This window comes from Diabrotica undecimpunctata, chromosome 8 (assembly GCF_040954645.1).
Source record: "Diabrotica undecimpunctata isolate CICGRU chromosome 8, icDiaUnde3, whole genome shotgun sequence".
Classification (NCBI taxonomy): domain Eukaryota; kingdom Metazoa; phylum Arthropoda; class Insecta; order Coleoptera; family Chrysomelidae; genus Diabrotica; species Diabrotica undecimpunctata.
Window position 1 is genome coordinate 72,889,848 of NC_092810.1, and position 15,012 is coordinate 72,904,859.

General features: G+C 33.3%; 1 protein-coding gene across 3 annotated transcripts in view; it reads right to left on the reverse strand.

Annotated features, from left to right (window-relative positions):
- pcm (5'-3' exoribonuclease pacman) overlaps window positions 1–15,012 on the reverse strand; it is a 160,287-nt gene that overhangs the window by 143,471 nt on the left and 1,804 nt on the right. For all 3 annotated transcript variants that reach the window (XM_072540490.1, XM_072540489.1, XM_072540488.1), the window contains exon 3: window positions 5,635–5,799. In XM_072540490.1, the coding sequence (XP_072396591.1) occupies window positions 5,635–5,799 (165 nt within the window). The remainder of the gene's footprint in view (window positions 1–5,634; window positions 5,800–15,012) is intronic.

The window sequence follows — 15,012 nt, forward strand, 5'->3', positions numbered from 1 at the left end:
GAATGGACGTAATGAATATGTATGGATTCCAATTGGATTTTAAGAATAAGGTAATCAAAGTTGGCAACGAGGAGGTATTTCTTCATCCACATAATAACAACACTGTGCAAGCAGCCATTACATAAGATACAGTCGTGCCTGCGAGAAGCGAAACGATCATAGTAGCGCGACTACAGGGAATTGTAGACGAAGGGACACCTGTTATGATGGAGCCTTGGAACCACGACGATGAGGTTGGCCGTGGAATCATAATTGGAAAGGAATTGGTGACTTCGGCTAAAGAAATTCCTGTGAGACTTATCAATGTCAACGACTACCCAGTGACCATCAAGAAAGAGACAAAAGTAGGAACTTGTGTACCTGTGACATCCATAATCCGTCAGGCGACAACATCTGATAATTCCAACGACAAATTCGACCAAATGGTTGCAGTTGCAGGACAGTCTCTAAATCAGATGGAGAAAAGGAAATTAAGGGAATTTCTTCGGCAGAAGCTGAAACGATTGTTCAGGAAATGAAGAAAGACGGGGTGATAGAACCTTCTACGAGCCCATGGGTCTCTCCGGTGGTCCTGGTTAAGAAGAAAGACGGAACGACGAGGTTCTGTGTGGATTACCGTTTGCTGAACAACGTTACCAAGAAAGATAGTTATCCTCTGCCTCGGATCGATGACACATTGGACACATTGGCTGGAAGTAAATTGTTTTCTACTTTAGATTTGAAGTCTGGATACTGGCAGGTAGAAATGGACCCAGTAGATAAAGAAAAGACAGCCTTCACCACAGGATCTGGATTGTGGCAATTCAACGTTATGCCATTTGGACTTTGTAATGCTCCTGCGACATTTGAGAGGCTTATGGAAAATGTGTTGAGAGGGTTATCTTGGAAAACATGCCTGGTATATTTAGATGACATAATCGTCTTGGGGGAGACATTCGAAGATCATTTGAGGAATTTAGAAAACGTTTTTAATCGACTTAAAGCTGCCCAATTGATGCTAAACCCTAAGAAGTGCCAGCTATTTCAAGGTAAAGTCAATTATCTGGGTCATATAGTCAGTAAAGAAGGAGTGGCCGTGGATAAGGGAAAAATCGATTCCATTAAGGAATGGCCAAAACCAACTGACAAACATCAAGTGAGAAGTTTTCTTGGACTATGTACTTACTACCGGAGGTTTATTAAGAAGTTTGCAGATATCGCTAAGCCATTAACGCGACTTACAGAGGAAGCAAGAGAATACCGCTGGGATACAGACTGCCAAAATACCTTTGAGACCTTAAAAAAACATCTAATAACAGCACCAATTTTAGGGTATCCACTGCCAAAAGGAGAGTTCATCTTAGATACGGATGCAAGTAACGTGGGAATTGGAGGAGTGCTGTCTCAGATTCAAGGAGGACAGGAACGAGTCCTCGGATATTTTAGTAAAGTTCTTTCAAAACCTGAACGGAATTATTGCGTCACGAGAAGAGAACTTCTAGCAGTAGTTAAATCAGTAGAGCACTTCTATCAATACCTCTATGGCAGAAAGTTTCTAATCCGAACCGACCATGCCGCCCTTAAGTGGTTGATGCAGTTTAAGAATCCAGAGGGTCAGATAGCCAGGTGGATCGAACGACTCCAAGAATACGATTTTAAGATTGAGCACCGGGCCGCAGTTAGCCACAGAAATGCTGATTCTCTTTCCAGAAGGCCATGCCCAGCAGAGTGTTCCCACTGCAACAAAACGGAATCCAAGGAAGCAGCAGTGCTAAGAACGACGATTGTCAACGACGACTGGACGCCTACTAAGATAAGGGAAGAACAAGAGAGAGATCCAGTTATACAGAAAATCCGAAAATGGAAAGAGGAAAACCGTCGACCACCTTGGCAGGAAATATCAAACCTATGCTCAGTAGTTAAGACGTATTGGGCCCAGTGAGACTCATTTATCATCGAAGATGGCTTGCTCAAACGAGTCCTGGAAAATGATGACGGTTCAGAGAAGAGAAGACAGTTGGTGATCCCAAAGAGCAGAATAGCCAAAGTTAGCAAAAGCTGGGATGCAAAATAAAAATCCAGATATATTTAAATACGAAAGTTTATTTGATATCTCATTAAACTTAACATTGTTTATTTATTTGAGAAAAAGAATAATCAAAAAATCAAATAAGCATATAAAGTTGAAAGTCTTATATGAGTGTTTTTGCACTTTCAATGAGAGAGTTGACATTGTCTGTTCTTGACAAGTTTTTCGATATTCGGTTGAAACTGTGTCAGAGCACACCTCAAGTCACTTTCCACGTCCAGCCTTGAACGGTATTTTGATTTTATATAAGCCAATGCAGAAAAACCAGATTCGCAAAGGTATGTGGATGAAAACAGGACTAATAACTTCGCAGATACTAAAGCTACTTCTGGGTAAACAGGAAAGTGGGTTAACCAAAATTCTTTCAAGTCCATGTTTGCAAAATCTGCTTTTGCTTTGGAATCACATTTTAGGTCAATTGCCTGCTCTTGAAGGTTAACTGGAAGAATGTCAACTTCGACATGAAAAGAATCGCTTCATCATCATAAGTGGCTCGAAAATCCGTTGTGGATCTTGGCCTGCTCACAAAGAAGTCGCCACTCCTGTCGATTCCTGACAACTTCCCTCCATCTCCAGATCCAGAAAAGGATCTCTTGTCAACTTAAATTCCCAGTTTTCCGAGCTAACACCTGGAAAGTACTTTCGAATTTGATTTTTCAGTTCTTCCAAATGCCGTGATATGACGCCTTTCAAATCCGAAACTAGATGTAGTGGAAGGGTTTGAATATAATCGAGGAGGTCGATCAGTTTAGGAAAAGTGGAAAAGTTTGGCTTGGAACTGCGAAGACGGCGTTGCCAAAGCGATATTTTTTCTATAAACCCCCTAATTGCATCATAAGTGTTTAAGAGGTTTTTACGGCCTTGAAGCTTCAGATTCAGGACATTAAGTGTCTCAAAAAAGTCAGACAAATAAGCCAAGTAAAAGATATTTTTATCATCTGTAAATCTTCTGTGAAGATCTTCTTATTTTGAAGTCATTAACAAAATTTCAACTTCTGACTTTAAATTGAATAATCTTGCAAGCATATTATTTCCTTTGGATAACCACCGGACTTCTGTGTGAAACAGGAGGATTTCCTGATCACTATTCAGTTCTTGATATAGTGCCTGAAAGAGCCTAGTGTTTAATGCGCTGGATTTGATGTGGTTAACTACTTTAATTGCTAAGTTTAATGTGACGTTGAGAGGTTCAGGTAAAGTCTGACTAGCTAAAGCTTGTCTGTGAATAATGAAGTGAGAACCAATTATCCTGGGATTTTTCTTTTTTGCCAATTCCATAAATCCAGATCGACATCCTGTTATCGCTTGGGCCCCATCAGTACATATACCAATTACTTTCTCCCATGGAAGTTCATTGATTACTAAAAAATCTTCAAGAGCAGAAAATATGTCAATGGCTTTAGTTGTTGTTTCAAGAGATGCTCAAAACAATATTTCCTCCAGGAACCGTTTTCTGTCAATAGATCGACAGTAAAACAATAACTGTGCATGCTTTGAAATATCAGTTGTTTCGACACTGTAAAGAAAAAAACGGTGAACCTTTTAATTTTTGCAAAAGGTGATTTTTCAAATCCAGAGCCATGTCATCAATTCTATGTTTTACTGTGTCGTTTGAGAGAGAAATTTTTTCTACTTTCTTACAACTGTCTTCACTAAGTACGGTACTACAGGCAGTAAGTAAACAAGGTTTAATTAGTGACTCACCAATAGTATGTGGTTTCTTGTCTTTAACTATCAAAAATGCTATTTTGTATGATGCTTCCACAGCTTTCCCATTTTCAACACGAAAATTTGCAGTAGAGTCAAGTTTCATACGTTTTAGGCTGCTTTTTTTGGCAATAAAAAATTCTGGGCCTTTATCTTTCAAAGAAGAAGAATTATTTGTAATTAGATGCCGTTCCAAACGTCCGGGGCGCATTGCATTACTAAGAACAGCATGGCAGTTGACACACTGAGGTAAATGACTGCCGTTTTTCTCCATAAAGGTAAAACCATACTTGATATAATCGTCTGAATACAATATTTTCTTTGGAAGTGACTTAGTCATTTGCAAAGCTGTTACACAACACTATTAAATAATTCACACACAATCACTCTGTTATTAAATAACGATTACACTGATTGCTACAAACAGCACACAGACGCTGTCGACTGACGCGTGAGACGGAGTCACTGAACTGGAGCCAGGAGTGCTTGCAATACAGTGTTGGTAAATATACTTTGCGCTCCTACGATGTTGCCATACACAAGACTGTTGTATTTAACTCAGGTTGTGCGTTTTAGTAAAACGATTTTAATCACGTTTAAATAAAGAAATATTTCTAAACAAAATAAAAATACGAAATACAAAGTATTTTGTTTTGTAACAAAATTAATATTTTTTAATTTTAATTTTTTTTTTCTTTGTACCCTCACGCCCCCTCTGAAATTCTCTCACGCCCTCCAGGTTGAGAACCACTGGCCTAAGGGTTTTAATTATGACCTAAACATGTAAACATGTTAGTAGGTCAGCATCGGTGAGTTTCTCATTCCTGCAACTTGAAAGTTTGTTAGTTTTCACAATATGGAACCTGCAAAAAAGGCATAACGGCAGGCTGTGAAAACGAAAAATTTTACCTTGGAAAAGTTAAGAAAATTATATTTTCAGAAAAACGCACGTTGACACAAATTGGCATTTTTAAAACTGAAATAACCCATATAAAGAATCGCCATTTTCTTCGCTTAGTATGTTCGCCTACAGTGTCTTCAATGGGCAGGCCATATATTTAGCATGGAAGAAAACAGGCTTTCAAAAAAACTGTTAAAATTGTTAAACTGTTATATAGAATGCAGGGGAAGAGAACCATTGGGAGACCGAGAAAGTGTCGAGAGCGTCTTCAATGGGCAGGCCATATATGTATTTAAAACAGGCTTTCACAAAAATTTTAAATGTAAGAATCCAGGGGAATAGAACCATTGGGAGACCGAGAAAGTGGTGGGGAGATGATGTGAATGAGGACGCAAGAAATCTCCATGGCAATCGATCGTGGAGGAGAATGGCTACAGACTGTAACGAATTCAAAGGTTTACTGAGGGAGACCAGGGCTCGAATTGGGTTGTAGAGCCATAGGGTGGATGGATGGATGGATACAAACTTCACGGGATGAACTTCTCCCCTACTCCCGATCGCTACTAATGATTATTAATGGTTATCTTAAAACACCAGATGTATGGTTAAAATTAATTGAATCTTTGTTCTACCCTGTTAATATGGGTGGTCCTGTATATTTGAAAATATTTTTAAAGTATGGTCCTATCTGTGGTTTATATCCCGCACTGTTAACCACTGTGTAAGTGGTTTATATGCCGCAATAATATTACAGGTCAAATGTCATAATGCAACATTACCTTTCAACAGCAATTAAAATATTGGTTTTTGGTAATAAGTAAGGTACTTCGAATACTTGAATTACAGTGAATAATAATATACCATTTCTTTCATTCTTTTTATTTATAACTGCTGTGAAATTAGTTTTGCAACATAATTATGCACATAACTAATGTAGATAATACTATACACAACTTACCTCTTCCCTCAATAAACTAAAATGTGGTTCATGCGAACATAGTCCTAACATAATTAAATCTGCATCAAGCCCATATAAGCAGTGCCTAGTGTTCGGGTCATAACCAGGCTGTGCTCTTGTATACCTAATATAATCCATTATTTTGTGTTCTCCTTCTCCAGGTGTCTAAAAATGAAACAATTTTGTAGTCAATTACAATATTCTTCACAATAATTACTCATTTGACAAATTATGTTTGAGGTTTTAGTTTTTTTCTCGATATCCCGTTAAGTTCGTCCCGATAGTTATTAAAAAGTATTAATTTGAATTTTTTTTATTCAATAAATAAATCAACAATCTGTGTATTGTAATATTGTAAAATGTTCCTTTAAAATGCCCAAGAATTGAAAATGCTTTGCTCTGCATTTCATCAATTTGAACATATTTTTTACATTTGAGCATATAATTTTAGACAATGATCGTATGAGTACATAAGAAGGGGGAGAGACGATGTCTAAAGCAAGTTTTTATGGTTAAGGTTTTAACTGTGACTTATTAAATGATATATTTAGCTTTTCTGTAGTTAAATGATAGAATTTGCTTGTTTAAAAAAATGTAAGATAAATACTTGCACCAAAGAAAAACTTCTCTTCACTAAAGAAAACTACTAATTCTGGAAATCATTTTGTTGATTTGATGTAAATCACCTTTTCAACAACCATTTTCAAAGGGAGCTAGAGCATTTTGTATATTTATTTAATGGAATGTACCCAATCGTTTAGTGTGATGCGTTTTTTTAATTGCAGTCATAAGCAGCTAATTTACGAGGAGTATTGGACATTTTTATTCATAACTTTTTTGTCTTGTACAATTTCATCGTTTTGATATACCATTTAACAGATTTCGATTTTTTTATAAAATTTTTTACTTTTCAAGTATCAATGCATATGTTAGTATTAGATAGATAGATAGTTTATTTGACTGTAAGATACAACATTAACTACTAACAAATTAATTTCTAATTGTGAAAGATGCAGGGGCGGATACACAGGGGATGAAAAAAGGGACATTTTCCCCCTCAATAAGATCCAAAATTAAAGAAAACCTATTATGTCTTTTGTGTAGTTTGTGTTTATCTTTTTTATGTCTTTTTGGTTGGTATTTCATTGGAAGTCCCCACCCCCAAGGCAACGGTCAAGATCCGCAACTGGATAGATGGCTATGGAAATTAGACACAATAACAATGACTAGTATTTCAAAAGATATTATTAGTTGTCAAATTGTTTATTTTAATTAAGGCAAAGAGTTATTATCAGCCTGTTAATATGACTATGGCCAACGCTTGAAAACAAATACGGCGCACACAAGAAGAAGAATGAGTTATTTTATTAGGTATTTAGTATTACATTAATTTCCAAATTCAAAAAGGTGAAGATTAAAACCGTTTTGTTTAGTACCACAGGATATGCTGATATGCACTTAGTGTATGAGAAAATGTAACTTCCATCGTGAATTGAATACTGGGATGTATTCCATTCATGTGGAAGAGGAAGAGATCTAATGTGTCTTTACCATAGGGTCAAATAACAAAGGTGTCATCAATGTACCGTAACCAGCAGGTGGGTTTGAGATTTGATGAGGACACCACTGTGGTTTCCAAAAGTTCCATGTAGATATATCAGCTATTACTGGAGAGGGGGATCTCATTGGGACACCTTTGATTTGACGATAGAAACGTTTTTGCAATGAAAAGTATGTATTAGACATGCAGTGTTTTATAAGAGATAAGTGTCTTGGGGATTTGATGTTTAGAGTCCAAGATGGAAACTGTTTCATCAATAGGAATGTTGATGAATAAAGAAACAATGTCAAAACTAACTAGTATATCTGAGGGTGAAATAGAAAAGTTTTTAACAAGATTAATAAAATGAAAAGAGTTTTATAAAGGACGAGCCCTTTTCATCTAATGGTTGTAAGGATAAGGCGAGATGTTTTACCAAATTCTGAATGGGGCAGTTGTATGCACTGACGATCAGTTTTAGGAGGAGATTGGGCTTATGGATTTTTGGAAGGACGTATTTTGGAAATGTGTATATATACACTTCTCCAAGAAATTAACGCACCACTTCAATAAATAATTTTTTTTTTGTAAACAGGCAAAGAATAAAAAATAAAACTTCACCAGATTTATTCTACATTTTATTAGTAATTATAACAATTTTTCTAATCATCAGAAAATGTTGAAGTACCTACAGGAGAAAAAAAAAACGGAAAATTCTAAAAAAATAATGATAAGAAAAGTAAACTAAAATACGAAAAAAGTCTTAATAACGAGTGTTTCCACCTCTACTACGTATAACAGCCTCACATCGTTGGCCCATACTTAAAATTAATTGCCGTATTTCATTTTGGCTAGTTCTCTCCAACTCTGGATCAGCCTCTCTCCCACTTCCTGTAAGTTGTTTGGTTGGATCGGTGTCACTCTTAATCTCCTACCAAGGATATCCCAGAGATTTTCAATCGGATTTAAATCCAGACTATGTGCTGGCCATTCCATAGTGTTAATTTCTACCCCTTCTAGATAGTTTGGCATTATCTTGCATTAGTACGACATTTTCGCCGATATAAGGAGGAAATGGTACTTCATGTTGCTCCAGGATCTCCAATATGTACCTTTCAGCTATAACAGTTCCATTTTGTATGACCACTATACTTCGATCTGGAAATCTTACGGAGTCACGAATTTTTAAAGTATAGACAGTTACGGTGCCGGCAGAAGGACGTAAGGAAGACCATAGAAGTCGAGGTTTTTGGATAAATATTTACAGCAATTTTATTAATATTAATATTTAATTTTGTAAGTACCTCAAAAATATTTTTAAAATTTATATTAAATAGTACATTTTTACAAGTAAATGAATTACATACTACATTATCATTTTCAGGTTCAAATATTAAAGAATCGAAATAAAATTAAACGGCATCATCAAATAATACATGTGTGTTCCCAAAGGTATCAACAACACAATAAAATTTCATCTTACGTTCTTGGTGAAAACTCACGAAAATACTTTTCAAACTGAATTTATTTATTTATATACGGCATCCATTTACTTACAATTTTTACAAAGTTACATCTTAAAAACAATAAAATTATTAAAATAACAATCACAAGTTTTACAAAGTTACACCTTAACAACAATAAATTATTAAAATAAAAAACACCTCAGAATAATACAAACATATAAGAATAATACAGATTTACTTACAACAAACTTATTGTAAAATACTTTTTAGTTGTTTTTTAAACAAACTAATTTTGGAGTCAAAAATATCCATTTGTCTTGGTAGGCTATTAGCACTCCGGACCAATCGTGTAGTTGGTTCCTTGATACCATAATTAGTGTGGTGAAATGGCACTGAAAGGATTTCTGATTGTCTGTTGCTTCTACTAGGAACTTTAAGACTAACAAGCGATAAAAGTTGAGGACAATCTAACAATATCCTCCTTGACTCAAGTGTTGGTAAGTTAAGACTATCTCTTACCCACTGATAGTCGTATTCCTCTCTCCTGTATCCACTCTTATAGGCTGCTACCCTCAAAAATTTATTCTGGACTCTTTCAATCTGTTGAATGTAACAGTGGTATGATGGGGACCATACATTATTATTAATCAATTTTACATAAGTTACTTTTACTCAATCAAGAAATCAGAATCAGAAATGTCTGAGTCATCGCTATCTGCACCAAGTTGAATGACAATGGGTTCCATAATGATATCTGCCTGTATATCTAAATTCCACATCTTTTCTTCTTCTCTCTGCATGTGAAAGATGCACTTTTACCAGTTCTCTGGGGTAACATTATTTATGGCTTCGTGGAAGAGCACTTTTACATCACATAACTTAAAGGTAGTATTTCTACTTGCTACCTCCTTTTTTACTTGTGCCCAGATTAGCTCAATAGGATTAAGCTCACAATAGTACGGTGGTAATCGGTGAAAAAAATACCCCATGGTTATGAGTCATTCATCAACAACATATTTTTGAAATTTTGTTTATGCTGTCGTGCAATATTTAGTCTTAACTCCGGCTTAACCATAGATTTATCATACCTGATTTCTTTCCTATCTAGCCATTCACGTATTTCTCCTTTTCGCCAACTTGTTGTTAGAAGCTTTTCTATTTGACGACTGTGATAGGAAGCATTATCTAAAATGATTATTGAGTCAGGTTCAATTTTTGTCAATATGAACCAAAACCAGGTCTCAAATTTCTCAGCATCTATATCCTCGTGATAATCTCCCGATTTTTTGGATTCAACAACTAAGAGTTCTCCAGGAAGAAAACCATGTTCACTACCAATATGTGTTATTAGACGTCGGCTCTTACCTAATGGTGCTTTTAGACCCGTAGAGAGACCTTCAAGGAACGCTTGTCGACTGCTTTTAATATTTAAATCATGCCAAACTTTGTTTACAGTATGACCTTCGTTTAACCAAGTCTCATCTATATAATAGATTTTTATACATAGTCCATACAGATTCGTTCATTAGAATGACTTTAATTATATTGTTGGTTACGTGTAGAATTCGATATTGTTACTATAAATTTAAGAATGAAATATAGTTTAAGGCTGACATTAAGATTTGTATTTCTCAAATCATCTTCAGAAATCATTAAAATACAAAAAAATACTTGAAAAAGTTAAGTAAAATTACAAATTCCGTATTGTTATGTTCATGAATGAATGATAATGCAACATTAAAATGTATTTTATTTCCTATAAATTTATAAATAGAACAGACTACGGGACTATTGACTCAACAATTCGAATGTATATAATTTACCGTTTTGCAGCATAAGGGTTTCGCCATTCTGGGAAACTGAAATCAGCGTTTGAACCAGAGAACTACGAACACATTTGAACTATCCTTTGCGGTTCGCGGTTCATGCATTAATTTGACGGAGCAACCTGTTGCGATCACACAGTTCGTTTCGTAAACACTAGACAGCGTCTTCATAGGCATGATTCATAGGGTCATTCGAACGATAGGGTCACAGAATGTGATTGTATCAATCACAGGTCTTCGAAAAGATCAGATCTTTATGAATGGATCATTCAAGACCTTCTCATCACTAATGGATAGGAGAGGTTGGATGTTTTTAACAATTTATTTTAGTCTTTTAAGGATAGTTTAAGTATTTTAGTATATTATATTACATGTTCTTAATATTTTGTAAACAAAGTGATAACTATGTTCCTAGTATCAAAGAATATAGACACATATAGAAGGATCTTTCACTGTCATTTTTTAGTCTCTGCAGAAGTTATACACATTATAGAGAAGAAGTTGAACAAGATTTTAGTTCCTTATTGTATCACTAGGGAGCGGTCATGTCAGCGCTATTTATTATATAGATATTTTCTAATGTAGATGCTGTGTGGACGTATAACGCTTAGTATTAATTTTTTGCATTTTATAAAATTAGAGATCAAATCTTACTCATGCACCATATATTTTTTTAAGAAAATAAAATATTATTTAAACTTTTAATAACTGAATCTTTTTAGAAAAAATATTATGATTGAAATTTTTAATTTAAATATATGTACAAATCTACAAATAATATCATTAAAACTCTCGTATAAACTATAAATAAACTTAATTAAAAGTCAGTCACTAGGGGAGAAAGCCCAAAAACTTCAAAGGTGTTTCAATCAAAAAACAATTTCTGATCTTGTTAGCACATTAGAATTGCTTTTCAGCACATAAGCCAAATAATTATTTTTTACATTTTGAAAATTCGAAATTATAAAAAATATAATATCATAATTTCAGATTTTTAAATTTATAAAATAAATAAGTCTCAAAAATGCCCCCCTAGAGCTCAACAAAGGAAGATGAAGAAAAAGGCAAAAATGACTGAGGAGAGGCACAAAAAACAGCAAAAAATATGATTAACATTAAATCATATTATCCACAAATCAAAATATAGAAAAAAGACAAACAATTCATGAGTTACAATATCATAATTCTACATTCAATACAGGTGAGGACGTACCTAATCAATTAAATCAATACTTTGCACACATAGGAAAATCTTTAAGCAAAGGGTTAAGTTGTGTATTTGTATTTGGGATTTTCAAAAAGTTTTTTATACAGTTGGCCATGACATAATATGAATAAGTGCAGTTATATGATAATTTCAAATGTACATGCACATAGGGATATGCAGTTTTTTTCCTCTTGGCTTGGACAATTGTCATTCAGCCAGTTTCAATCAACATGAGCTTTATTAAAGAATTTAAATATGTCAATTAGTGAAACTAATATAATATAATATATATTATAATAATAATAATAATATAATTACTTATATAAATATGGATATTTATATGGATATGCAGTTGAACTTTAGAAAATTCAAATTTAATAAAAAGGAGATGATCAAGTATCTTGGATTGTATATAGATAAACAACTTACTTGGGAACAACACATATTACAGGTATGTTGTAAAATAGCTCCAGCAATGGGCATGCTAGGGAAATTAAATTTATAGGACTCTCTCATTGTAAAATGGTTTATTATTCTCTAGCAAACTCACATCTGTCTTATTTAACCATCATATGGGGTAATACCAATCACAAACCACTTCATTCTCTTACAGTATTACCGAACAGGGCTATTAATATATTTTGCAACTGCCACATCTTCATGCAACAGAAGATTTGTACTGTGCAAGAAGAATACTTAATATTGAATCAATGTACCTATACTATGCAAGCTTGTGTATTAATTCATAAATGTAAGCTTTCTTAAGTACTTATAAATATTGCCCTAACACTGACTGAATATGTACATTGTACATGACTACCATACTAGGCAAAGAGGTACTTTTCTTACAGAAATAATGTGAACTTCTGGTGCACAAAGAAGCATATACCCAAATGGCCTGATTTTGTATAATAAGAGGCCCAGTAATATGAAGGAAAGTCAACTAAGAAAATTTAAATTTGAACTACTTTAAGACCAATCAGATTTGAATCATTTTGATTTGTTATTGTATAAGTATTTTGAATAAATGGAAAAAACCTTTCTGTAAACCTTAATCAAATTTTGTAACTAACCATATGTGATTTAAACTTTGGGTAATTACTTGCATTAGTGAGGATAGTCGGATTAGTCTGAAATTTGGACAGTGGATTATGTTTTATTTTTTATTCACTTTTCAATCTATACATTTTTTTACGCTGAGCTATAGTTTTTCTGTATTTCGCATTTAAAAAACTGATATTTTGACATAAATTTCAAGGTGTCGCCGCCATTACAGCTGCTGTCAATGATGTGCGTGTGCGTAGTACATACTTCTTGACCCAATGTTGCCACACTTTTTAAATATATTGTTTATTGTGAAAATATTAATTCTCAAGTACAATCATAAAGGAATAATGATAATTGAGTATCATTTCCGTTTTCTGTTTCTAAAAGATTCATATAACTGTATTTCATTTTTTATTCACTTATGTTATTACATATAGATTATAGTTTATTTCGTTTTATGTTGTATTTAGTAGGATACATTAGTTATTAACTTCTTTATTAATTTACATAGTTAGATGTGATTATATGAGTTAAGATTAGGTTTAAATTTGTTTTTTTTTTATTGGTACCCCATTTTGCTTATTTAAAGTACGCTGTAGAGTGTTTAAATTCAACTTTCAAAAACGTCGTTTTAAAGTTACCCTGGCAACATCAACAGTTTTAAATATTTAGCTGACCTGACAGGAGTACAAAACTTGTAATGTCAAACAAATAATATAGAAATAAAATATTACTAACAAATATTCCAAAAGCTTTATTCAAATATTTGAAAATCTCAATCGTCCCAATCTTTTAAATGAATGTGAAAAGTGCAGTTGGTATTGTTTGAAATATTGTTCAAATTTATACTAGCGACATTCTCGGAAGCCAATAGGGTTGTTCTTCCATTAATGGCACTTTCAATAATGTTTGAAACATTCTTCTCATTCTTGTTTTAAGCAATATACAACCAGTAATAACAATTATTCTGATATGACAGATTGTAAATTAATTTTTGTTTTTCCCATTTCCATAATAACGAAAGGTATACTGATGTACATCACAAATTCAGCCATTTTACATTATTAGCTCTTATTTCAATTTTTTGTAGTAATAATACATTAATTTGTACCAATAAAAAGAAATAGCGTAAAGTATTCGTGGATAACTGGTCTTTAAAACACTTCCTATATTTCGCGCGTGTTTTAAAGACCGCAATATCCACTTATACTTAATATACTATACTGTTAACGAATTTTGCAAAAATACTAATGAGTCCAATTTTTGTTTTTCAATGCCTTTGCCATCAAACTGGTGAGTATTTCGTTTTATGTTCTATTTTGTTGGGTGCATTAGTTATTAATTTCTTTTTTAATTTAAAGTTTAGATATGATTGGATTAGTTTAGAATAGGTTTTATTTTGTTATTGAATAGTTAATAATGATTTTTACAAAAACACTAACTCTGCAACTTGACAACAGTGTTTAAAACTTAATTTCAATATATTTAATCCGCAAAAAACAATATGTGGCACTTCCCGTCATATAAAACTGGTACACTTTTTTTTCCCAATGTAAACCTGGGTTCAGACTGGATACAGTGGTTCGTGAATTAATTCGCTGTTGCCATCACAGATAACGGAATTGCACTAAATCTAATTAAAAAAAATAAAGTTATTATTAGATAGGTATTATTTTTATCATTAACAACAAAAAACCGTATTTAATAAATTTAATAACCAGAGATAGGGTTCAGCTAATATCCAAAATATTTGAAGGATCTTTAAACCTAGATTATTGGCACAGGGAACATTGGAATGCAGCTACTGTACCTAATTTTTTACTTCAATTACCTACCGAACACGAACTGTATTTTATATCAATAAGTTTAGTCACAGGCCAACTACCAAGATTTATTTATTATATGAACGATAACATTAACAAAAACTAACATTATACTTTATCCTACGTAGATTATAAAGTGACAGTTACAATCCAATACCTCACTGTAATGTTTTATTATAATAATTTAAAGTTATGTGTAGATTGATTTTATCTATCACTATATTTGAATTGAAATATTTTCATAAATTATAATAAAACACAAATCAAGGTATGAGTACTTAATTGAGATAATGAAAAATTACAAAATTAATATGAGAATTTTTTAGGATGCATGTTTAAACAAATTTAATGTGACTGACTGATCGAGAATGCTCGATGTTTTAGTTTTTAGAATACTCAAAACGTGGTCTATCACACATAATTTTTAGCTGATTTCATATAATATTTTCGTTGAACTGGCAACAGTGCC